The 26049-nt window shown below is 36.3% G+C and overlaps 1 protein-coding gene across 8 annotated transcripts in view; it reads left to right on the forward strand.

Moving 5' to 3' along the window:
* The window catches only part of ELAVL4 (ELAV like RNA binding protein 4), a 141301-nt gene that overhangs the window by 20140 nt on the left and 95112 nt on the right, over nucleotides 1–26049 (forward strand). Inside the window, exon 1 of one of the 8 annotated variants that reach the window (XM_042465407.1) lies at nucleotides 4192–4284. The exons of 3 other annotated variants lie outside the window; for them this stretch is intronic. In XM_042465407.1, coding sequence (XP_042321341.1) covers nucleotides 4207–4284 — 78 coding nt within the window. In that variant the 5' untranslated portion in view covers nucleotides 4192–4206. Of the gene's footprint in view, nucleotides 1–4191; nucleotides 4285–5677; nucleotides 5854–6167; nucleotides 6300–8462; nucleotides 8702–9303; nucleotides 9462–26049 lie in introns of those variants that run through there. 4 more of the 8 variants (XM_042465408.1, XM_042465404.1, XM_042465410.1 and 1 more) reach the window with 4 other exon arrangements.

Genomic DNA, 26049 nt, shown 5'->3' on the forward strand with positions numbered 1-26049 from the left:
TTTATATATACCCCTCAGTGTCTCTCTTCCCCAGAGCCATTTCCATCCTTATATTCTATCCAAAATTTCAGTTCGTCTCGTGGAGGTAATCTTCCATCTTCTTTTCTCAGTACTTTCTCAACAAATTCTTTCCAAATTCCCTCAAAGTCATTTCTTTTCCATAGTCCTTTTTTTACTTCCAGTTTACATGTCAATTTATCATTGATGGCTAATCTCCATACCTCTTTGTACCAATCTTCCACTTCGACATCTATTTTGTTTTCCAACACCTTGCTATTGTTAATCTCGCTGCTGTAAGCAAACTTGTTACCAAATCTTTTTTTTCTTTTTTTCCATTTCTCTGAATTATATAATGATAACAAAACTATACTCGGTCTTCTATCTATTTTTATATTCATAACATTTTCTATTTCTAATATCACTTTCCCCCCAAAAATTTGTACATATTTACATTGCCACCACATATGCATATGTGACTCTACTTCTTGATAGCCTCTCCAACAATTTTTAAAAATTATTCTTGTTAATATTATTTGGGCCCTTTATAGACGGGCACCCTAGTATGTACTCTGTACGTACTAGGGTTGCCCGGGGGGCGTCTCTTTCAGACGCCCCAACCCTAGTATGTACAGGGTACGTACAAAATGGTGGCACCAATTCTACATGGGAGCCACCATTAGGACGTCATGGCCACGCCGCCTCCAAACGGAGGGGTGTGGACGTGATGTCCTGGCGCTGCGGAAGGGCGCTTGAAGCCCCAAGGACACTCCTTTCCAGACCGCAGGGAAGCGACCTTTTGCTTCCCCGCGACTTGGAAAAGTGGAGGATCAGGGCCTCAGGGCTGCCGCTGTGGCAGCTGAGGCCCTGATCCGTCAGGGAAAGGAGTGGGTACAGGCCGCCCCAAAGGGGCGGTCTGTAAACCGCCATAGTTTAACTGGAGTCAGATATCATTTCCATATCAACTTATAATAATTTTCTTTTATCCGAACCGATAAATTTTTCAGGTGTCTTTGTTCCCAAATTCTATCCCATTCCTTATCATTTATTTTACATCCTAATTCTTCTTCCCATAGTATTTCCTTTTATTTTTCCTCCTTTATTCTCCATCAAGTAGATTTTATTCTCCATACTAGTAGATTTTACTAGTAATTCCTTTTATGTTCTCATTTTCTTCCATATCTCTTCCTTTATGAACTATTTGTTCAAATTGTGTATACTTTTTCTTTTCTACATTCCTTTTCCTCCAATTTTTAATCCATTGTTCTATTTGCACATAGTGAAACCATGAAATTTTTATACCCATAGATTTTTCTTTTATAGTTCCTTTCTCTATTCTTACATCTATCCAATCTTCTATTCTATTTTCCTTTCCTTTAACTCCTTATCTAACAATCCTCACAAGTTCTTTGGAAATTTCTTTTCCATTATTATCGGTGTTATTATTGAATCTTCATTCATTAACTCCTTTTTATGTTTATACCATATTTCTATTATATTTTTCATAAGTGGGTTTCCAATAATTTTTATTTCCTAGTAAAGTTCTTGAAAAGGATATTCCAATTAGCTTACTTGCTAATTAGCTTACTTGCTGTTCACCGCTATGATCTTTGGAATAGCGGTATATAAATAAAACAAATTATTATTATTGTTATATTCTCATATCTACTTCCTCTATATCTACTTCTTACCATTCTAAATCTGTCCCACCTAACATACCTTCTATCACATGTCTCAATTGGTTAGCCTCATAATATCCTTTTATATTGGGAAGGCCTAATGTTTTATACCAAAATTGTTTATTTAATCTTGTTCTTTTCCCTCCATTACAAAATATATTTATTAGCTGTTGCCATTTATTCAGTTCAGTTTCTGACACTTTTAATGGTATCATTCTGAATAAAAAATTTAATTTTGGTAATATTTTCATCATAATTAACGCTATTCTTCCAAACCAGGATAATTGGATTTTTTTGTATTCTGCCAATTTTTTCTTCACTTCTTTCCTTAGTACTACCAAATTCTTATCTTCCATTTCCTTTAAATCTTTTGTTATATTTATTCCTAAATATTTTATATTACTTCTTAATCTTATCTCTAAACTTTTTTGTTTTATAAACTCAGATTCCTCTTTTTTGTATAATTAAATATAATTTCTGATTTATTCCAATTAATCTGTAACCCTGTCATTTCTCCAAATATCTTTAAATGTTCTTTTATTTTTCCCAACCTTTTCAATAAATTTTTAATAGTTAATAATGTATCATCGGCAAATAAACTAATGTTATGGTTTTTTTCTTAGTCCTATTCCTTCTAAACTATTATCATTCCTTATGACATTCGCTTACAACTCTATAACCATTGCAAATAATATTGGTGATAGTGGACACCCTTGTCTTGTACCTCTTGTCACTCTTATTTCGCTTGTTATCCCATCATTTACCATTACTTTTACTGAATTATCAAAATATAATTGGTCTATTAATCCTCTTATTCTATCCCCCATTTCAAATCTTTTCATAAGTATTTTAATGTTTGCCATTCCACACAGTCAGACACCTTAAATATGTCTAATGCTAAAATCACTGCCCTTATTTTTTTCTCCCCTATTGCATGTATTTTATTCAACATTCTTCCTACTAAATTGGACATTTGTCTTCCTTTCATAAATCCACATTGATCCTTTCCTATATATTTATACATACATTTATTAATTCTTAATTGCTGAAAAAATCTTTGCATCTTGATTTATTAATGATATGGGTCTATATGATCCTGGATCCGTTAAATCTTTATCTACCTTTGGTATTAAGATTACTAATGATTGATGCCATGATGCTGATATCTTCTCCCTGTTCATTATTCCATTATATAATTCTAACAATTTTGGGATTAATATCTTTTCAAACACTTTATAATATTCTGGTCCCAATCCATCCATCCCTGGAGCCTTCCCATTTTTCAATTTCTTTATTACCTCCACTATCTCTCCCTTCTCAATGGGTTGCTCCAGTAACTCTTTATCTTCTTCCTCTTATTTTTGCCCCCAATTTTCTTCCACATATTTCTCTATTTTATCCAAATGATTTTCTCTTGCCTGATATAATTCCTTACAAAATTCTTCAAACATTTTAAAATTTTCTTTCAAAAAATCTACATATTTTACCAGATTTATCTCTAACCGTATTTAACATACTTTCCATTTTCTTCTTCTGTGTGGACCTGGCCAATATTTTTGAATTTCTATTACTATATTCAAAAAATTCTCATCTTAAATAGATCAAATTTTCTTGCACCTCATTTATTTCCATCTTATCCAATTCTTCCCTTTTTGCCCTTAACTCTACATATATCTGTTTAGCTCTATTAACTATATATCTATTTTCCAATACTTCTATATCCTTTTCTAATTTCCTCTTTCTTTCTTCTTGTCTTTTCTTAAGATTATATGTTTCTTTTATACATATTCCTCTTGTGACTGCTTTCATGGTATCCCATAACAACCCTTTTGTCATATCTTTATCATTTATATCCCATATTTCTTGCCATTCCTTTCCAATTTTTCCCACCTACAATCAAATAGCTTGTTCTCAATGTGTATATCGTTTTACAGGTCATAAACAACACTTCGAATTGTGTCCAGAAACAAGAGTAGTAGGTAGTGAAGCTGTCATCAGAAGAGCGTCACATGTTCTCTGTAAGTGAACTGGGTTAGCAGTTTCCCTGCAGCATTCTGGCCAAGCTAAAGTTTCTCAAGAAATTAATTAAAAGCCTGCATACCCACACTTCTGCCAGAGTGTGTTACGAGTCTCTGCCTTCATGTGTAGGTGACAATCTAAATAAAACATGGGATATAGGGGGAAAGGTGGTGGGAGCAAGACACTGAAAATTTAGTGAAATTTGATTATGTCATTTGTGTGCTGTGGCCACGAAAAGGTACATTTCATATTGCATAAGCTGGCTGCTGCAAGTGGGATGATGACCAAAATGTTCTTTGATTTTCAAATGGTTTTGAAAAAAATGTAGTATTTGTCTATTTGGGGATATTTAATGGTCAAAGATGATTCATAATTGGCTGAAGGACATGGGAATATTGACTTCATGGCTTCCTTGAAGCATTCCAGAAGTACTGTATCTCATTTGCCACTGTTAGAGATGGAATATTGCACTAGATGGCCTTTTCTCTGTTTCAGTAGGGAAGATTTTAGTATGTGTAATCCCACTTTAAGCCATGGGACAGCTGCTTTTGAATCTACTTTTGAATACACTTACAGGATATGGCTCAGAGTAAGTGTATACACGTGGTATATATTTATTTCACTTTTTCAGTGCAGTATTGAATCTGATATACTAATATGATGATATACTGGAAAACGGCTATAGTTTTCAGTCATGTGTAGTGTGAGAAGAGAAAATTTCTGCGTTGGCTTCCTATTAAGCATCATGTAGTCTAGTTGACAATGGTAATTTTACTATTTGTATTACAATCTTCCATATCTCTTGGGAGGAGATGCCCGCCCTTCATTTTCCATATTTTTATAGGGTTCATGTTTAGATGCACATAACATGGGTTTTACACTTTTCAAAATTGCATGTAGTATTGCTTCCATTGGAGTGAGTCTTGTTTTTTGTCTGTTCTAGTGACACTACTACTTTCAGAGCACGTTTTCTTTATAACTTTTTGGCAGAACTTCTGAATTCCTTTTCCCTGATGAAACTGGCTGTACGTACAAGCGGTTGCATGAATGTATGTTCTTCTTTCAAAAGACTTGCTTCACTCTTGACTACCTTGTGTAAAAAGTCAGATTTTAAAACTCTTTAGACAGAAACTTGTTTTACACTTTAAAAAGTTGCATGTATATCATCATCACCACCATCATCATAGCATCAGAACTACAGTATTGCATCTTGCATATATTCTCCTTGAACTGTCATGCCCAAAATTTGAACACAGTTCTCTAAATAGAACCTGTCAGTTGCTCATAGAGATAGTATTTCTTAAACAGCTACTGCTGTCTGAAATGAAAAGATTATGTTTGTTTGAGCTCAAATTTTTTTTTTGTATAGGAATTCTTTTTATTTTATTTTCAAATTTGTAAAATTTAGCTAATGGCTTCATCTGTCAGTTTCATCCATGAGAAGATTTAAATGTCAAGTGAGAACTTGCAGGTAACATTAAAAAACTTGAATATTCAGTTCACTTCTTTCATCCAAATGTTAATCAGCATTGGGTTACATGGGATTATTACAGAATATGAGGTGATCAGACATATCAGAAGTTGAATGACAGTTTGATTTCCCATTTATGGTGGCTCATTTTCTGTGATGGGGGAAGATTTATAAATACACATTTTACTATTGATCTAACATCTCTTTTTGAGAGATGCATGTTTTAATTTTATTTTGACAAGGTAAGAGTTAAAAATGCAAGAGAATTTGGATTTTATGTGGATCAGGAATCAGTTCCCATCTATTCCACGACAATCTCAAGATGTTCATTTTGAATCATCCCACTCTGCCCACCTGGCGGTTAGAGAGCGAACTGTTACTTTAAAGAATAGTTTAAGTACCAACCATGTTTGGGGCAGCAGGCTATTCTAGCAAGGCGAGAGCAGTACATGTTATAGGAGTGAGTCTACCGCGTATGCTAAGAGAGAAAATGCAGCTCACTGACTAGATGTTTAATGTGCTAACTCTAGGGAGAAAACATTGTTGTGTGCAGGAAAATTGGCATCCCCTGTGCAGATAGAGGACTGGACTTGCAAAGGATTCTCTTTCTGTTTCTCTGAAACCAAAATCTGTGGCAAGATGTTTGAAATCACCAGGACGCTTAGTGCTGCTTTGTTAAATAATGAGGTAATATTTTGTCACATTTTCTGGGCAGTATTCGGTTTTTCTTCTTCTCTTCCATATGCTTAGAAAATATTCCATGAAAATGAGAGCTTGAAAAGAAAAGGAAAAAAAAAGGAATCTTCTTTGCTTTATTTTGAACAGAAACCTCCTCCTTCAATCATTTTGGATAACAGGATTGTCTTTTATTTGTGGTTTTAATCAGCTGCTGTTGCCTAGGACATTATGCCACGTAAGGCTTCTTAACTGCACAGAGTAGGTAGTTATTAACGCTGAATTGGCTTCAAGTATAGTCCATCTGGGCTCTGTATGAGAAAGCTTGCTGGCGGTTCCTGATGCTAAGATACCCGCAACCTTTGGGATGTATGCATGGTGGAGAGGGACACAGTGCTATGAGATCACTTCTTTTAAGGGAAACTGTCATTAATGAGTCAAGAAACTGCTCATTTATGGTAAGAAAGAAGAGGGAGGGAAAAAGCAGCCCTGTGATTTCATTTTGAGATTGGATTAGCTGTATTTTGAGTCAAGTTTTGGGGAGGGGTTGCATGAAAATAGCACCTTTACTTGGAGGCTTCCACGTTGATGATTGAGACACTTTATAGAAATTGTTGATGCTTTACAAATTGTTTCACTGCTGGTGATGCTGTGGTTAGCTCCCACCTTGATAAATGGTCCTACTCGAACTGTGATAATAAGACTGATTCCCTCCACCTCTTTGGCAACAATAGGTTTCTGCCTTTGTCTTTGGAGAGAGGCCTCTGGACATTTGTATATTTGTTTTGTGCAGTTTCTATACTTTATTTATTTATTTTCACAAATTTCTTAAATATTTTCCTTGTGCAGCTTTGGATATTTTTCCACCCGATGCAAAATGCATAGATTTTTAGATTGGAAAAATTGCTAGTTTGTTGTGGTATATACAGTTGCTGGTTGCCTTTTTTTTTTAAGAGAAAGAGCTAAATCTTTTCAGTGTCCAGAATAATTAAAACAGAACCCAGTGTTGTGTGTTTAGATGGGGGAAAGGAATGGATAAAAGATTTCTTCATACCCTGTTTAATTTTTTAACCCTCAGTGTGACATTGAATGAGAATTAGCATTACAAATGAAACTTTTTCAGTGAGCATATTGTGCTATAGTAGGGATGTGTCATCATCAACATCTTTCTTTTGAATTTACTCTAGCCTCATTCTTACTATTTTCTGATTTGAAACAATCCACAGTCAGTTAGCCTGTACTGAATAATAGTCCAATCTGGATGGAAAAGATTAGCTTGGCTTTACAATTGTTTAAATGCTTCACAAGTTTACATTACATTTTACATTTTTCAGTGAGCTGACATGATTTTCTCCTAAATTTGTGCTCTGTATCTGTCTTCACTTAGCTATTTTCTTTGCTGTTGTTCACTGTATGATACTATTATGGCTTCATTGGAAAATAAGTGTATATTGTGGCCCATCCTTGTGTTTTACACAGTGTTATAATACAGTGGAAATGGACAAATGTGTTAATTACAAATGGTTTGAAAATATGTTAAATTTTGGTTGGCGATAATTTATTTAGTAGTACACAGAGTGAATAATTTCCGTCTAAATTGTTGAAACCAGTTAGTATTAATAGATAATTTATTGGCTAGGTTGCTTAAAGCAAATTTGTCTGTTATATATAGTTAACAAGGGAGACCTTTTCACAACAAATAAAAAAAGATAAATGTTCCACATCAAAAATGGTTGACAGTGAAAAGTTTATAATGTTGTTTTAATGGGAGTTTTGTGATCTCATCAGGTGGAAGTAACAAAGCTATTTCCAATTCTGGCCATAGCAAGACTTCAAAATATTCTTATATATATTGTACTAAGTCATTATTTTCTTTTGTCTTAAACAAGAGTAGAATAGTGGTATAACTCACAAATAATATTGTCATTTTAATAATTTTAAGTAAGTTATTGGTTAAAGAAATACTTGATAATATTAAATAAAAATACTACTGAAAAATATGAATGCAGCTACATTTTTATGTCAGCATCCTTTGTTGGATCTGAGAATCATATAAAGATTAAAAACTATACCAACTATAAATACATATAGTAAAATGCACATTAAAGTGTTTTTGTCATATGTTTTAAGCCTGGGGCAGATCATTAAATATGCATTTCTCTGCAAAGCAACTGTCGAGAAAGATAAGGTGGCTAAAATTCTCAAGACTTTAGAGCCCTCTGTGGAAGAGGTGAGAGGATACAGTTAGTGAAGCATGAATGAGGTGTAACACTTTTATGTCAGTGTGTTGGATACTTTAGGTGTGGCCTGAACTGACGTTGGCTCTGTGTGTGTGTGTGTGAGAGAGAGAGAGATGAGGAGGAGGAAGGTGTGGGTAAAATGCATGCATGTGTGATGTTCTTAAACTGGCCCTTAATTACTAGACATAAGCAGCAGTTCAGAAATCTGGTCTCTGTTGTTGTAGAGGTCACCAAATCATTAACATTGTCAATCTGGCAGGAGCTAATTTCAATAGCACCTGATGTTGCAACGCCTCCTTTAGTTTCCCTAGCCAATCGGATCTTGCTTTCAGCTGACAGATGGTCCCATAAATGGATGTAAAAAGGAGAAGCTGCTAGCCAATTTCATCAAGGCTCTATTCAGTTGTTATCTACATTTTAAAATCAGGGGCTTCAACACAGTGCTTGGGTTTTCTTTTGTTTTTTTCTTCCTTTTGCTGCAGCATACATCTGCACTGTGTATTTTGTGGATTTTTGAGAAAAAAAGATATAATAAAACATTTCATTCCCTGAAACCCTATCAAATCTTAGAGGAATTGAAGCCCTGCAAGACCCATTATTTGCCATTAAGAATGGTTATGGTAGGTATTAGTAGTTTCTAAAATCTCTTTGTTGCAGTAGTCTTTCATAATCTGTGTATAGAACATATAGCTTTCCCCAAGTCTGCATTTTGATCAGTCTGTGTTGTCACATGAGTTTAGTTTGCTCCTGCTGGTTCCTTGTTAAATGTCTTTCTTCCTTCTTTTCTTTTCCTTCTCTCGCTCTCTTTCTCTCTCTGCCCCACTCATTTATATACTTGCCTGTCTTTTAATAAAAGGCTGGGGGGGGTGTACTTTGCCATTTTTAGGTCATTATAATTTCTCTTTCGGGATAAAGAGAAGTCTGACTTTTTAATGCAAGGCTGCATATGGCCAGCAGAATTGCTGAAAGGTAGGATGGGATGGTTAAATTCCCCACATTCACATGCAAGCAACATATATGTAAAATGGAATCCTTGGGGGGGGGGGAATAAAATAAGGCAATGCCTTGGGACTGATACTTTATGGTTTGGTGTATTGCGCAGTAGGCATGGATTTCTTTTAAAGGAGAGTGATTTATAGGAGCTTCAGTAAATGCTGCATATTGTATTTCAAAGAGTTTCCTGTCATGACCTCATAAAAAGAGGAGGCGGCTTGTATGTGTACCAGCGCCTAGTATATGCCAATTTGTTGCATCGTTGGGCAGCAGTTCTGTAAGAAGGAATGTCAGCTTTTACATAACGTTCTTTTTGCTTTTGACACTGTGAGGGGCTGTAAGGGTCCATCTTTGTGAACACAGATGGAGTGGAATGGCTTGAAAATGGTAAGTGAATGCTGGCAATAAACTGCTTATTGGTTTCGTATGGCTTGCGTGCCTTGTGAATTGTGCTTGTTTAGGATGGCAGATCATGAGCTATAAATAAAATTCTAGGTCAGTTTGGTTTTTTAATGAGGGCACCTGTGTATGTAATGTGTATGTTCAACTATTATATAAATATAGACAAGTGTCATGGCACTGAGTGCTTCATCCAGCAAGCATGCATCTTCGCAAACAGTCACGGTGTCTTTGTACTGTGTGCTCAGTACATGATGCTTTTAAATCTTCATTTGTGTTGCACGGGTGCTAAGTTGAATCGAAACCTAACGACTGCATGTACTGTTCCCTTGGAATCTTCATGCTGTCATGAAAAAAGGGTGGTTTCTTTTATGCACGAAGAAGTTAAATCAGTTGATGTGATAGTAGTATTTCTATTTTTAGCTTGCTCTTCTGGCAGAAAAAATCCAGAAAGTAGATGACTTCTTCCCTGCCCCCATCCCCTTTTCCTGCTTTTTGTGGTTTCCTGATATTTGGATTGTGCAAAATGGCTAGATCAAATACAGACTTCTAAATCTTGGAGAACAGAGCACATTGTGAGGGTGGAGGGCAGTGGGAGGGAAAAAAAGGCATTAACATTCACCTCCTTCTTCCTACTTTTGTTTCAATTAAACATTTAGCGGGCACTCCCTCCTCTCTCTCCCCTTTGCTCGCTGGATATTTATTATAAACCGGGAAACAAAGCAATGGTATTTTCCCTATTCTTATAGGATTTTCTTTGTCTGGCTGCTTGTTTTGATGGGTGTAAAACAAATAAGATTAGACTGAGCAGCCGAACTGAAAGCGATAGCTGGGAGGAAAAGCCAATGAAAGGTTGCCGGGGAAACGAGCATAGGGGAAGCTGAGTGGGGGAGCAGGTGGCAGTCATGTGGGAATACTGCAAACACTGGGAAGAAATATTCTGGGGCTACCTCAATTATCTGTGCTGTTCTTTGTGGCAGTCACAACTCTAATTATTCTATATAAATAAGTGTTAATTACATTTCTGGCTGAAGCTGACTGTGATTTCTGGAATCTTTTTTTGTGCATCTGTTCTTACTCTGTATACGTTGGGTGGGGGTTCTTTAACCATGTCATTTCTGATCTTAAGTGCAAGAAAGTAGAAGGGAGAAGTATGGTAATAAAAGATTACCATACTGCTGAATGGGGCTAGCAGTTTGGTACCTTTTCCTTATTGTATTTATCAAATGTATGTAAGCGTGAGAACTATACACAAACTTAACCAAAGTAAAGATTTTTCTGTGTAAGTACTGTCTGTTGTATATTTAATGAATTTCCAAGATGCTGTAGCAGAATCATCCAATTTGGTCAAGTATTCTTTATGTATAGTATAGTATTTTCCAAAAAGGAATGAGAACATTCTTCCCCAACGTAAATCCTTTGGTATCACAAACCTGTACTGCAGTTCATTATTAATATTTTGTAAAACAGTTTGCCTTAAGATACTAGTTGTGTGCTAAGTACAGACAGAAGTATTTGTTGCTAATTTTCATGGTACTGCATGTTCTTGAGCACAAAAATTAACAGGAAATAGTAGTATGCATCCAAGGAAGGTGATGGGGTGTGTAAAGTATTAGAAAGCACTAGTAGACAAGTGATAGAAAATACAATGTAAAAGGGCTGATGACACTTACAGTGTGTGTATGTGCACACACGCATGTGTAGCAAGGATACTAGAAGCATATTAGAGAGAGAGAGAGAGAGAGTGCACATCGTTTGTGCCTGACAGATTTGACATTCCATTGATGTGGAACTTGTTTAATTCCAGTGTTCAGTTCAAAAGGAAGTGTGTTTAAAACACTTGAAACATGAGAAATCAAGTCTGATTATAATTCATTTTAATTGATAATGCTTACTTAGGTATATGAGTGGAAGCAATTGTATGAACAGAAAGTTGTGGGGGCTCATGTGTACATGATATCTGAGAATTTTTTTCAAAGAAAATTACAGAAGCATTTCAAACTACCAACATCTTCCTCTTCATCTTCAACACTTGAATAGTGTCAGCTATATTGTTTTCTTACATTTACTTTTTTTAAAAAATTACTTATTCTACATAATTTTCCTTATATTGATCTTGCACCCTGATAGTTTTCAGAAATAGATGCAAACCCCATAGCTGCTATGTGTGTGTGAACCCATATTTATTACATTCTTACACATGCAAGGTTTCTTGGGAGCATAACACCTTACAAATAGAATCTTAATATGTAGAAGAAAAAATGTGTAAAACTGAGGAATTATGTAAGATTACTACCACACTGAGCTATTTATTGGAAAGCTAAAGGAAATTAGTGTGTAACACAGAATGTTGTTACATTACACACATGCACATGTAACATGGATAAATAGTCTGCATTAGATATGTTAAATATTGTCACCATTCTTAACCACAATTCTTCCAAATAATTTGCACTTAACTGATCAAATTGACAAGTTATGTAGGGAAGTGCTCTTCCTGTCGTGTGGACATTGTTTTGTTTCTTTCTGTTCTCTCTCTTAATGTTATTTCTTTTGGCTGGCTTAATCAAACAACAGTCAAAATGCTGTATCAGACAACTGGAACAAAAGATGTCTAAAAATTAACAGCTTCAATGGATTAATGTGGTTATACAGTATCCTGTTCTTAATAGGCATCGGATGGTTTTGAGCATCTAGCTTAAATTTAAATGGAATATGTTCATTGTTCAGGAACCTTGCTCTTGGATGATTTCTGGCTTTTACTTTTATCTTCCATTTTCTTGGCTCTACTGAGTTAGATTTGTCATACTTTTAATACTTAGGATGCTGCTGGTAGTTCTTGCTGTCACATATGTAACGTTCTGTTTTACCGTGTGTATCCTTGTGGATTGATCATGGTTCTAGACTGTGCATGATTATCCCATAAAGTAATGTGGGATTTTTGTGATGATTCTTGATATCTCACACATAATCCAGGACTTAAGCAATATAATGGGCAGTTACGCTGAATGCACTTCCAGTCGTGAACAACACACATGCACAATATGGCACGTGGCACTTTACTCATTGTCTGGTGTTTACTATATGTAATGATATGCCTTTGAATTTCTACTGTTTGACTTTGGGGCATGTAACAGAATACCCTCCAATACACTGGCAAATGCTGCAATGCAGTATTTTTTTTCAATGTCATTTGAGTTTGGGGGAGAAAAGAGTTGCAAGAAATTTTATGCAGGACTGAATCACTGAAGGGATCAGAATTTTGTGAAATTGGACAATATCTTTTCGACAAATAATTATCCATCTTCTGCCGCTAATTTTTTCCAGAGATAGATGAAGAATGAGTAGAGTGTATGTTTATATAAGCATGTGCACGGTTGTGTTTCTTTCACTTTAGTATATATAGTAAAGCCAGACATGCTGGGTCTTGTGTGAGAACATACATAGTTGCATGAGTTGTACATAATTCTGAGTCAGAAAATAAGAAATTCAGTACAATCACATCACCGCTTTTTAAAAATGCACTAATGATATAATTTTATTGAATAAATAAGTGGTGATGATAAACTGATACGTATTCTTGGTTACTCATGATCAAGGAGAAATTTATTTTGAACACACGTGCTACATGCTAGATGGTTATCAGTAGCGGTTCAGATATTTTGCTTATATTTTTACATTTTCATTTACTTGCTGTAGATTTCAGAGGCTCTCAACTTCATTTTTATAGATCACTAACTATGGTGTAAAAGCAAAGAAAATAGAGTAAATTTATAAGTCATGGCACAAATGGAGTAAACCTAACCAGTAGGGATGGGTGAAGGGATACAAATGAGTGACTGTCAGAGATGTGAAGGATGAATTTTGACTTGACATAGAAATATGAGGCCTTGAATTTTGTAGAAGAGGTATTACACTGATTTAAATTATTGTCTTCTCCCTCATTATTTTCTTCTCCCTCTTACTTTTATTTCATAGCTTGAAACAGAAAAAAAATCCTGTTAGGGATTTTAGTAGCTTGGTTTTTCAAAAAAGGCTTTTCAAAAGCTATGTTGCTATATACGTACAGCAAACATATTTAATGTTCATAATTTATGTTTACTTATCACAACTTGAAAGATTATTGCTGAGTTCATTAAGAGTTACCTCTGGGTAGCGCTTTTTATTTTCTGTAATAGCCATGGTAGTTTACTTTAGCCATTACATAGCTTTTATGTCTATGGGGTCATGTAGATGCAAAGAGGGAACTCAAAGTAATTCCGATCCATTATTTTCCCCTTGATTGTACCATTTTATTAAGAAGTATTAACATAGAAGAGCTTGGAAGTACTGCGAAGCAGCTAGAAACTTTTAATTACATTGGATAAAAAAGCAAGAACACTGAAGAAATAAGGTCAGATAAAGGCTGAACATGCTTTTTAGAAATGTTCTGTGCAACACTAGCTTCGGCTATTTTTGGGATTGGGAACATATATTAAATGGTGAAGTGCTTCTTTGTTGCTAAGATGGTGAACACAGTTGTGTTCAGTACTCTACTATGATGGACCAATAAGATGTCCTTGGCCTGGCCTCTCAGGAAGTACTTTGATTTGTAATGATCTTATATAATAATTGTAAGCCGCTCTGATAGCCTTTAGGGCTGAAGGGTGGGGTATAAATACCATAATAAATAAATAAATAAATAAATAAAATAAAATATCACTGAAGCCATCAGAAAGGATGCCAAGAGTAGATGTGATTGTCTGCACGTGCTAGGAATACATGGTTTTGTATTATTAATGCAGTGCATTTGGTGGGCATTTCATTGGTCCTAAATCTTGATTATAAAGAGAAGTTGTGTTTTGTTGTTTTGCATTGAAATGGATGCAAATGAATGTGGAAGTTCTACAATAATTTGTAACGCTTCAAGGAAAATCCATGCAAAGTGCTTCTGTGTGCACTTAAGTGTTTCTGAGTGTTGGCATTGGGCTGTGATACCACTGGAACCTTTCCAGTACTCAAGAGTCTTTACATTCCAGTCGCTTTTGCAGTGCCTTAGGCATATTTGTTTTATGATTGACATGATACTTAAGACACTTTATCTCATGTTTTACTCCCATTAGATCAGGATGTACTCTAGTGTTGGTACCTACACATTCTGCAGGTAAAACTAGCAGTTAAATTGTCCTATTTGATACGCACTCTGAAAATTCTTAGCATGTTTATCTTCTGGTTTGCACCTGAGAAATAGCAGACTGGTTCCATCTGTACAAAAGTGCCCTGTGTTAGCAGACTAAGCACTGGGAATGAGCTGTGAAAAATCCATGATAGCCGTCAGTCATCTTTAAAAGCTCTTCAAGCTGACTTATAAGTAAGACATGCAGTTCAAATTATGTAATAAATACTACTACCTTTCTCACTCTCTCTCCCAACAAAGACAGACAAGTAGCAAAGGGGTAACCTTCCCCTCAGTTTGTTTTAGATCTAGCTTTATATCTCTAACAACCAAATATCCTTTCTTAACAGGGACTTACAGAGGTCCTGCTTTCATAACAGTTCCAAAATCATACTGTTAATTGTAAAATAAACTGTTCCTAAAGCAGATTTTCCCCAAAGAAAATTGCACCTCTGTTCAGGTATTCATGGAACAAAAGAGTATTGTTATTTTGTTCTGTTTGTTATCACCAAACCTTGCCGATAATTGAGATTAGATAGCTTTCTGTATGAGCACTGTGTTAACATGCACTTGGCCTTGAAAGCATCCTATCAATAAATATAAAAGTGGGAATCAGTTTGATGTATAGCACGTTCTTTGAAGACAGGCTGGAGATTTGTATAGAGGCTGCTTAAATCTCATTGACCTTGATAAAATTTAAGAAGCCTAACTACAGAATTCCATCCAGGGTTGAACCTAAAGACAAATGAATTATACTATTCTGTTCACCTACTAAAGTAGAACCTGGAATGTAATTCCTTCTGAATCTGTTTCTGAGAGAATAGTACTGTTCAGTACTGTATTGTTGACCAGAGGGTAATCATTCACTTATTGGCTATAGTCTCTAGTCTAATCTCACATGGTCGGCACACAAGTATCTTTTGTTCAAAAGCTTGCTTCTGTCTGAAATACACATCATCATAATTGGTTTTGTAGCTCTTTGATTAGTTGTTTCCAAAAAGCTTACTCTCAGTTTTAACCAGTGATCAGTGTTACATTTGCAAAATCCAAATGGTAATTGGTCCCATTCTCTCTTTTGGTTTGCACCTCTGTTTTGCTGTTGATGTAGAAGTAAATGTACCGAGTCATACCTAGCTTTTGATTATTTAAATATGCAGATCTCTTTTCTAGCTGTGTATGAAAATACTGTATTCAGAAATAAGTCTCATTGACTTCAATGGGGGCCAACTCCTAGGTAAGTAAGTCTAGGGTTGCAGCATTAGGTTTTATTCCTGCAACAGGAGCTGTTCTAAGGAATTAACTAGCTATAGGCAGAAACAGTTTTAGTTTTAACATAGAGTAGTAATTGAAGCAGCTTTGGATGTGACCATTGAAGGAATTGATTCAGTAGCCCTACACAGTAGCATATGTTTCTGGAACATGAAAAATGTCATTTGAAGTTTTCTTTGCTCTGAACTAAAATCATGAATGTGGTTAATGCATTGACAGCATGTTCGATTGATAAAAAAGCAAGCTATATATTTAACAATAGAACTGATATCCTGGAAAATGAGTGTATTTTTAAACATCTTTTCATTATCAGTAATGGTGTTTACAAGTCAGTACAGTAATATGATATAGTAGAAAATAAAACTGAAATTAATATTATGTTCCTTTTATGCAGGTTTTTTAGGTAAGGGCTACTTAGTGTGGAATTGTGATGTGTGAATTAGGAACGCTTTGAATGCACTTTTGTGAACAAGGAGGAAATTATTTTTTCACCACAGCCTTCATGATTTCAGTCTGGATTCTAGCATGTTGAGGTCTGATAAACATATGCAGGAGAATGGGGGAGTGGAATCCTGACATAAAAAGCAACACTTCCTGAAAGCAGTAGGTACCTACATCAAGGAGAAAACTCTAGTCAAGCCCATTCCTGTGGTAAAGATTTTGTGCCTGCAAGGAGTCATTAAATTTTTATCACTCATGCAGTCCAACATGGTACTAGCTCAGTCAGTCTCTGTCACCTCATTGCCATCTCTTTTTATTGCATGTGTACATAAGGCCTGTTACTCCTGCTGAAATGGAGATAACAAATAATATGGTAATGGCCCTTCATTGCTATCACTTAATTCTATTATCTTACATGAGTATAATGCACTGATAGATTCTTCAGAATTTGTAAACTTTTTAGGGTACTTTAGGGTGTAGGTGCATCCTGCACTTGCCAGTTTGGTCTGAGATGTGTATTGGATGTGTTACACAGTGTGGAAAATTGAACACAATTTAACAGCTTTCCACAAAAAACTGGGATACAACTATATTACATACCCATGTAGTTTACTACATTAATACATACAATTTATTACAAGTTTACATGTTCAGATATTACTATAGTCCTTGGGAATTGTATACCAGTGAAATGACAATTTTACACTTCTCAATGTAAAGGTTTTTTAATGGTAATCTGTATACACATTTATAATCTCCAAATAAAAAATAAATAATTGCATACCAACTTGCCTTATTCACAGTCGTGAAACCTTGTATAACACACACACACACACACACACACACACACACACACACACACACAGATTTCTCTGCCAGAAGATGTACTAAAAGGCATTATTGCTAACTTAAAACTTTTGTCTGATTGTAACTGATTAGTCATTTGAGGTTTATGAGGTCTGTGACTGTAATGTATTGTCTCCTATTTGTTTTTGTTGTTGCCTCTAGCAGTTCCCTTTGTTATTAAAAAAGAGCCATGGTGGTGCAGTGGTTAAATGCCTGTACTGCAGCCACTCACTCACAAACCACAAGATTGTGAGTTCAGTCTCAACCAGAGGCTCAGGGTTGACTCAGCCTAGCATCCTTCTGAGATCGCTAAAATGAGTACCCAGCTTTTGGGGGCCAATTAGCTTACACATTGTAAATTGCTTAGGGAGTTCTTAAGTTCATTGATAAGCAGTATAGAAAGGTACATGCTGTTGCTACTAAAAGTGATTGTGTTTACATTAATTACACCTTTTTCTCATATACAAACTTCAGCAATACATATTAGCAAAATGTGCTGGTACTATCTAGTTTGTCTTTCAGAAACTTTAAAATAATAGCAAAGTAATACTGACAGATTTTTGTTATTTCTGGATCTTGTGCATGCTCTATCCTTAGATCTGGACTTTTTCTGTTTAAAGTTATGCTGAAGTTATCACCTGTAGACCATTAGACCCATGGAATCCCCTGAGCCACTTCTGTTCCATCAGCAGAAAGATGTTATACTGAGTCTGCCTTTGAGGAGTCTGCAGAAATGTCATTTTGTTCAGCCTGTGGAAACTAAATTTCTTGTTAGTGTCCATGAGAACACACATCTCCCATTTTATAACAACTGCATTGGTTTTTTGTCTATTTTCAATTACCATATATTTAAAGTGTCATTATCTAAAGTCCTTGATGCTTTGAGTCCATGAGTTTAAGCAGTCACTTATTGCCATACCATCCTCTCTGGTTCTAAAAATATGCTGAGGAAGCACTTCTTTGGGTTCCAGCAGTGTTGCGTTATGTTTGGTTTCTGTACCTACACCTAAATTGTCCATAACACAGTGTCTGGCCCATTATCTTGGCGCAGTTGTCCTTTAGGGATGGCAGTACATTGAGTCCAATTTAAATTATTCTTGCCTTTAGGTAATCTGTTTTGATTTCATCATACTTTTACATTTATATCTATGTGTGTTTGATCTTTAAAGCATTAACACAGTGGATATCATCACATAAATCCATATAATAAATACAACTTGGGATGTAGGCTATTTAATACTTTATACAAATGACCTGGATTCAGGGTAAAAATGAGAGGAAAAGCTTGAAGATACCACTCTGTTATTTAAGAGGGCAAAATTTTGAGCAAATTGTTCATGTCTTTAACAGTATCTGTCTAAACAGGGTGACTGGGTAACAGGGTTAGATCTAATCCCATAGGGTGGTGAGTTTCGTGTTTTAACACTAGAAAAGGTCATACTAGACAGTGCCACTGTCCTTGTTTTGTTCAGAACATCTAATATGTTAGACATCAACATGACAAGTATCATGTGGTAGAATAATAGGTTTTGTGAACTGATGAATTGAACCATGTTTCTATATTTCTGTGATGTAAGGATATGAAATCTTTAGGAAATGGGGGAAAACTGAGTTTATAAGGATTTAAGCCTTCATTTGTGTCCTTCTGTGTGTTTATTCAACACTTGAGGAGGAAACCCCACTGCCCCCACCTCCTCTGTTACTGCCTTGCACATGTAAGTGACCGATCTGAAGAGGAGAGATTTTTCTATCTGTTAACATTTTCTACCCAATCCAAAGCACAAGAAAATTTGAGCTCTGGCTCATGGCTAGACAGGTCTCTCCTTTTCAAACATTATCTGTTCACATGGGCACAGGAATAACAGACAAGGGTAGGGCTTGTGTGTTGCCTTTCTCACATGTTTGAAAAAAAACACAAGAATGCCTGTATTCTCTGTATCATCTGATGAAAATATTATCATTTGTAAAACACTTTAACACCTCAAAAAGTGTTCTTCAGAATATTAACGTGCTGTTTTTTGTAGCATATGTTTTTACATAGTATTTTATTCTGGAGGCCTAAATACCCTAAAGGCACCAGATCTCATCTGATCTTGGAAGCTAAGCAGAGTCATAGAATCATAGAGTTGGAAGAGACCACAAGGGTCATCCAGTCCAACCCCCTGCCAATCTCAATCAAAGCATCCCCAACAGATGGCCATCCAGCCTCTGCTTAAAGACCTCTATGGAAGGAGACTCCACTACACTCCAAGGGAATTTGTTCCACTGTCAAACCGCCCTTACTATCAGGAAGTTCCTCCTAATGTTGAGGTGGAATCTCTTTTCCTGTAGCTTGCATCCATTGCTCCGGGTCCTAGTCTCTGGAGCAGCAGAAAGCAAGCTAGCTCCCTCCTCAGTGTGACATCCCTACAATTATTTAAACAGAGCTATCATATCACCTCTTAGCCTTCTCTTCTCCAGGCTAAACATCCCCAGCTCCCTAAGTCGTTCCTCATAGGGCATGGTTTCCAGACCCGTTCCTCATAGGGCATGGTTTCCAGAGCGTGTCCTTTGGACACGCTCTGGTTTCTCAGCATCCTTTTTAAAGTGTGGTGCCCAGAACTGGGCACAGTATTCCAGGTGGGGGCTGACCAGAACATAATAGAGTGGCACTATTACTTCCCTTGATCTAGACACGATACTTGTATTGATGCAGCCTAAAATTAGTACTTGTATGGAAAACAGCCAACAAATATCAGAAGCTGTAGGCTATATTTTAGAGGAAGGAACTTGCAAAATCACCTCTGGGTATCCTTGCCTAAGAAAACCCTATGAGATCTATGGGCTCACCATAAGTCAACAGGAGACCTGAAGGGGCGTGCGCGCACACACACACTTCATTCTAGTGCTATTATTCCATATTTATATTCATAATGCCATGCAGTAAGTCACCAGTTTACTTCCAAGGGATGATCACATTTGCCAGGTCTATTTTTAAGATTCTCCTAGCCTTTAAATCTTTTACTATAGCCTTTTAAAAATTTAGGTGAATATTTGTTACCTAAAAGCAAATTCTTTGGAATACATTCACTTTTATTGTGAATGTCTTTCCTATTTAAGTACACTAATAATTGTTAGTTCATCTATTAATATCCACCATGAAAGATTTGTATAGCATAATATGATTTATATCAGCCATTTTTTCCTGTTCTTGGGTTGTGTATTTGGGTAGCCATATTGCCACATATTTAATACCACATAATTTCTCTGGATATTTAATTTTTATTTATTGTACTTATTTATGCTTAATAACAAATATAATACCTATATCCATCCACAGATTTACCAGTGGTTGTGCTGGTAAATTTTCCTTTTTGACCTGGGATGATTGTATAACAGTAGAATCTTAATCCATAACCAATTCTATTCCATAATCAGAAGATTACTGAGGTTTAGGAATAGGCTAAAGGGTCTTGTGTCAAGTGAAATGCCTTTATACCAGCGTAACACACTACTGTTGGCAGATCTCAGAGATCATCTAGCAAAAGGATCAGCTGGTGCAACAGATCTATCAGCTGAGTCTATCAGCAGAAGTGCCAGAAAGGGAGAAGAGGAGGGAGGAGCTGAAATATGCCAGTGTTAAACCGCCCCCAACCACTATTCCAAGTCAAAGTTAAATTGAAAAATGAACACATTCAACCTAAAATACAAGGCCTGTGTGTGTATGTGCGGGAGAGAGAGAGAGAGAGAGAGAGAGAGAGATTCCAAATAAATATTTCAGACTAATCTCTCATCCATAGACATATGTTGGTTTTTAAGAAACCATTTTAATTTAAATAATAGTTTCACATTTATGTCCTGCCACCTTTTTTTCATCATGGAATGGGTAGCATTCATATCGTGCTTACTTTGTTTATGCAAAGTTGTTGTATTGTTGCCTTTTGAACATAGTCATGCTTCTATTCAACTTAAGGATTCAGAAAATATAGGATGAGAAGTAGTTATTAAAACTAAGGGTAACCATCTTTCTATTATAGCAAAAAAATAACATATTTACAGGGTTGATCCCCAAATTGCCCAATAAATTACTGTAATTGCAAATGTTAACTAATTGCTTGTAAACATTTTTCCAGTCGATGTTTGTTTATCTATTGAATCTATACCCTTCCTGTCTCCTGTGATGGGATCCAAAGCAGGATCCAGTGTTCAGTTGCATTGTTCAGTATGAAGATAGCAAAATTCTAATTGATCAGTATCCTTGGAAAGTCCATTTTTAATATTTGATTGAGGAAAATAATGGATATAGGTTGAGTCTTTCTTATCTAAAATGCTTGGGACCAGAAGTGTTTGGGATTTTGTATTTTTTTCAAATTTTGAAATATTTGCATAAACATAATCAGTTATCTTGGATATGGGACCCAAGTCTAACTCATTTATGTTATGAAATTCATTTATGTTTTGTATACATCTTATACACATAGCCTGAAGCTAATTTTATACATAAAATTGTTAATAATTTTGTGCAAAGTCTGTGTATATTGAATCACCAGAAAACAAAGATTTCACTCTCTTAGCTACCCACATGAACAATTTTAGATTTTGGAGTATTTTGGATTTTGGAATTTCAGATAAGGAATACTCAACTGCTATTTTAAAAATAATTTTTATGAGAGATGGTGATACAGTTTTCATTTTAGACTTTTGTATAACCTAATTAAATTCCTACTGAAGGAGTGAGTCAAATACAGCTAGAGTCATGGGGGTGGGGGGTGGGGAGAACATCTGCCTGTACTATTTCCTGCATAATTCTTTCTAGACACAATTTTCCTCCCCAAATTCACTGCTACATAATTCCAGTGCACCTGTAAGAGAAATTCATTAATCTTTCTTCTTCCAGTAACATGGAATGGAAAATCGGCTTTAGAATTGGATATAGTGCAGTGGAAGAATAGCAGCATTGCCTATTTACCTGTAATTAGATGAAGCTCAATTTAGGTTTACTAGCCACTCACTTTTGACTGTAGTGAAAATAATCATATGTACGCAAGAAGTCTACATTGCACCAAAGGTCTATTTCATCAAGCATTCACCTTCTGATGGTAGGTGGTCTCAGGCAATGCACAGTGGTTCCCATCCTCTTATTTTTCCTCAACATCTGATAATAGAATCTGACATATTTTTACCTGGGACAGTTTCATATCCCCTTGATTTGAGCAGTTCTTATTCAGAGCTGTTTCTCCTATAGATTATCACAGTGTCCTTTGGCAATACATTCTCTAGATTTTGAGTAGTAATTTATCTCCTGAAGTCCTATCTATTCAATCCAAATTGTGGGGAAATAAGTAATAGAACATACATTGGAAATAATTTTTTCTTAGAAAATATATATCTCTCTGGCTTTGCTTCGCGAACGAAGATTCAGGAAGGACTCATCCCATGCTTTGTACGAGTGCGTTGGTGACTAAAAAGGCCAATCGGGGACACAGGTCCGGTTGCAGAAAGCACAACAGAAAGTCTCCTTGGGTGATGTTTCTGGGTTGTGGTTTTTTCTGCGTTGTCGTTTCTCTTCAAGACTTGTTCGCCGTGAGCTTCGAAAAAGGCTGCAGCATCGTGGATAGTGCGTCTCCATGCCTAACGATATGAGGCCAGGGCAGACAACTGTTGATGATCAATTTGGCCAAGCCTGAGATGTTGTTTCAGGGAGTCCTTGTATCTCTTCTTTGGGGCACCCCTCTTACGCTGACCCGTGGCAAGTTCACTATATATTGCATGCTTATGTTGCAGTATTCCTAAAATTCAGATAGATGCTTGTTGCTCTGGATGTATTCTCTGTTCACATACTAATTTGAGAAAATCCTGTTAATTTGATTGTTAAATGTACTGTGAATTGCTTGTGCAAAAATGGTCTTGTGTATTCATATGCTTCTGAAGTTCAGCTAGATTCAGAAAATGGAAATCTCTCTCTTCTCAGTTACTTTATAAAATTTTAAACACATGTACAATTGGAAAGATTCCAAGACAAAAAAAAGGATTAAAGCAAAAACCACATTTTAAAAATAACAGATTCTTCTCATTGGTGGGATACAAACCGCCGCCGCCGGTTAATCCACGGGGGGGGCCGAGGCTCCACACGGCGCAGCTCCCGTGCAGACCGAAAAAGAAGCTCCAAAACGGAGCTTCTTTTAGAGTTGCGTTTGCGACGTAGCGAGGCACCAGGGGCGCACTCGCTACGTCACAAAGGACGCGACGCGTACGGACGCTCAGCGTCTGATATGCAAAGATGGCTCCGGCCATGTAGAAGGGCCGGCGCCATCTTGTACGGACGGAGTCCGTATTAGGCCCAGGGGCGTCTAGAAGAGACGCCCCCCTTTTTAAAATGGGACGTCCACCGGACGTCCCAAAGGCCGGTTTGTAACCGGCCATTGTGATGCTTTTCATAGTTCTATATGGCTTTTTTCAGAGGTTTCATTTTTTTCAGGTGAATGCTGAAGTACAAGTAGTACTGTCATTCATCTGTGCCAAGAGAAAATACACTATTGTTTCACAACAATTTTAAATGGAGAAAAATCTTCCAGTATTTTGTTCAGGGAGCAAGTTTGCTTCAATTGCATATGCCTAGCAAAGAAAGTTCATACCATGCATAATCTGTGCAGTGTTTAATACTTGTAGAAGAAAGCAGAACAGTGACATGAAGACATCAGTGATATCAGAGCTGCAGCAGCAACTAATATTTGTAAATGTACTGTTCACGTGTAGAATTGGGATTCTGGAGATCAGAGTTCATTTCCCCTGTCAGCTATGAAAACCCGCTGGGTGACTTTGGGCGTGTCACACGCTCTCAGCTGCAGAAAACCCCATGAAAGGTTCATTTTAGAGTCGCCATAAGTTAGAAACTACTTGATGTAAACTTCCCACTCCCACGCCAGTGTAGCTACATATTTTTGTTGGAAAGTAGGGAGTCTCTGCTGTACCTTCCTGTGCTTTATCATTCTGTGGGTCTTTCAGCTCAGTGATGGTCCATGGACCAATCTAGTCCCTGAGCTATTGGCTAGTAGTTGCTGTCAGGCTTTCAGTAAATAATGTGTCAGGGATAGTCCCTAGCACATTGAGGTAAATTGCTGGTCCCCTGCAATAGGCAGTTTAGAATACATCTTTCTAGGTCCATGACAGCATGACTGTTTCTTATAGTAATGCTAATGGTGTAGTTCATTTTGTAAACAAATCCATATGTAGCTGAACAGCACTTGATAGAACAACATGAATTAAATAAATAGGATAGCAATGCAACAATGCAATACCTTACATTCACCAGGAAATACTCCATGACTAATTTGTGTGTAGGATTTCAACTCTAGTAGACACACACCATTGTGTTGTTAGTCATCCAAGTTGCCATTTGGGATCTTGTACCTGTAAAAAAATGATTTTCGTTATTTGTGTAGTTATTGCCGTGGCCTCCATGGTATCTCAGATGTACAGTATCATCTTACATTCACAAAGTTCTAGGAAACTAGAAGATTATGAACTCGTTTCACATCCTTCTCTCCATACAATATAAAATGCCTTACTGGTACCTAAAATGGTGGGTTACAGAAAACAAATTTCTTTCATGCTAATTTGAGATCTTCTTCAGAAAGCAGAGGCTGAGAGCATTCCATTTCATGAGGCAGTAGCTAGCATTGAAGTAGACATACCAACCTTAACAGATAATCCATTTGCTAGGTGTTGAAACAGCATCATGGTGTTACATTACATTACATAGCAAGGTAGGGGACTAGACTGTTGAGCAGCTAATACGTATTATTGTGGCATAAATTAAACCTAAACTTGTTACTGTGAGATGCATGAGATGTGTATACCTCATTTACTCTATAACAGGGTCCAAGACTGATAGGAAAAGAATTCACATGAATTTCTCACAGCTGCCTTATACTCCATTAGCCATTATGTGAAACTGGCCAAAATGCACTACTTTCTTAAATCTGATAACATTAAAACTGAAGGATTTATTCTGATGAAAGTATGAAAATCTATGAAAATTTCCTACCATTAAGTTATTTTCGCAGTTTAGGTGAAGATGTAGTGAGAAATATTACCATAATATGACTGGTGCTTGTTTGCTCTAATTCTGTTGTGCTTTGATTTACATGCCTAAACCAGATCAGCCACAGAGCATGCAAAAATTACTTTTTGGAGTACACTCCTCATGCTGCCTAGGGAATGTGGGAGTTGTAGTACAAACAAGTACCAGTAACTTTTCCAGGCTCCAATCATCACTACATAGCATTGTTTAGAATTATTCTTTTGTAATCTAATTCAAATGACCAGGTCCTGGTCATAGATATTTTTTTCTCTTTTTAGAACTTCAGACATATAAATACAAATATTTAGTAGAGATTGTGCGGTGGTGCTAAAAGTATCCCTTAAAGTAGTACATCACAGCATTGGTTACTGAAATAAATATGTCAGATATTTTTGTCTTGCATGGTCAGTCTCTGAGGTCTTTTTTGTTCCAGTGGTTGAAAACTTAATGGAAAATAAGAAACTTCCTTGCAAATTATTCATCATTGTGAAGAAAATTTCATTCAAGTTAGAACAGTTTGATTTACCATATATACTCAGCTATAAGTTGACCTCATACAGTATATAAGTTGAAGGCAGGTTTGGAGGCCAAAATCATAGATTTTGATATGACCTGTGGATAAGTTGAGGGTAAAACTTAGAGTACGTAACAAAGGATCTGAAGGATGAAGCAAAGGAAAGTGATACCAAAGAACTTACAAAATTCCAGCAGGAGTAACTTTGTATTCACACTAAAGTTTGGCTGGATGAGAGAGCAGAGTGGGGTCAGAACTTCCAGGACAGAATATATTCTTGCCTTTCACC

This window comes from Sceloporus undulatus, chromosome 4, assembly GCF_019175285.1.
Source record: "Sceloporus undulatus isolate JIND9_A2432 ecotype Alabama chromosome 4, SceUnd_v1.1, whole genome shotgun sequence".
NCBI classification, from domain to species: domain Eukaryota; kingdom Metazoa; phylum Chordata; class Lepidosauria; order Squamata; family Phrynosomatidae; genus Sceloporus; species Sceloporus undulatus.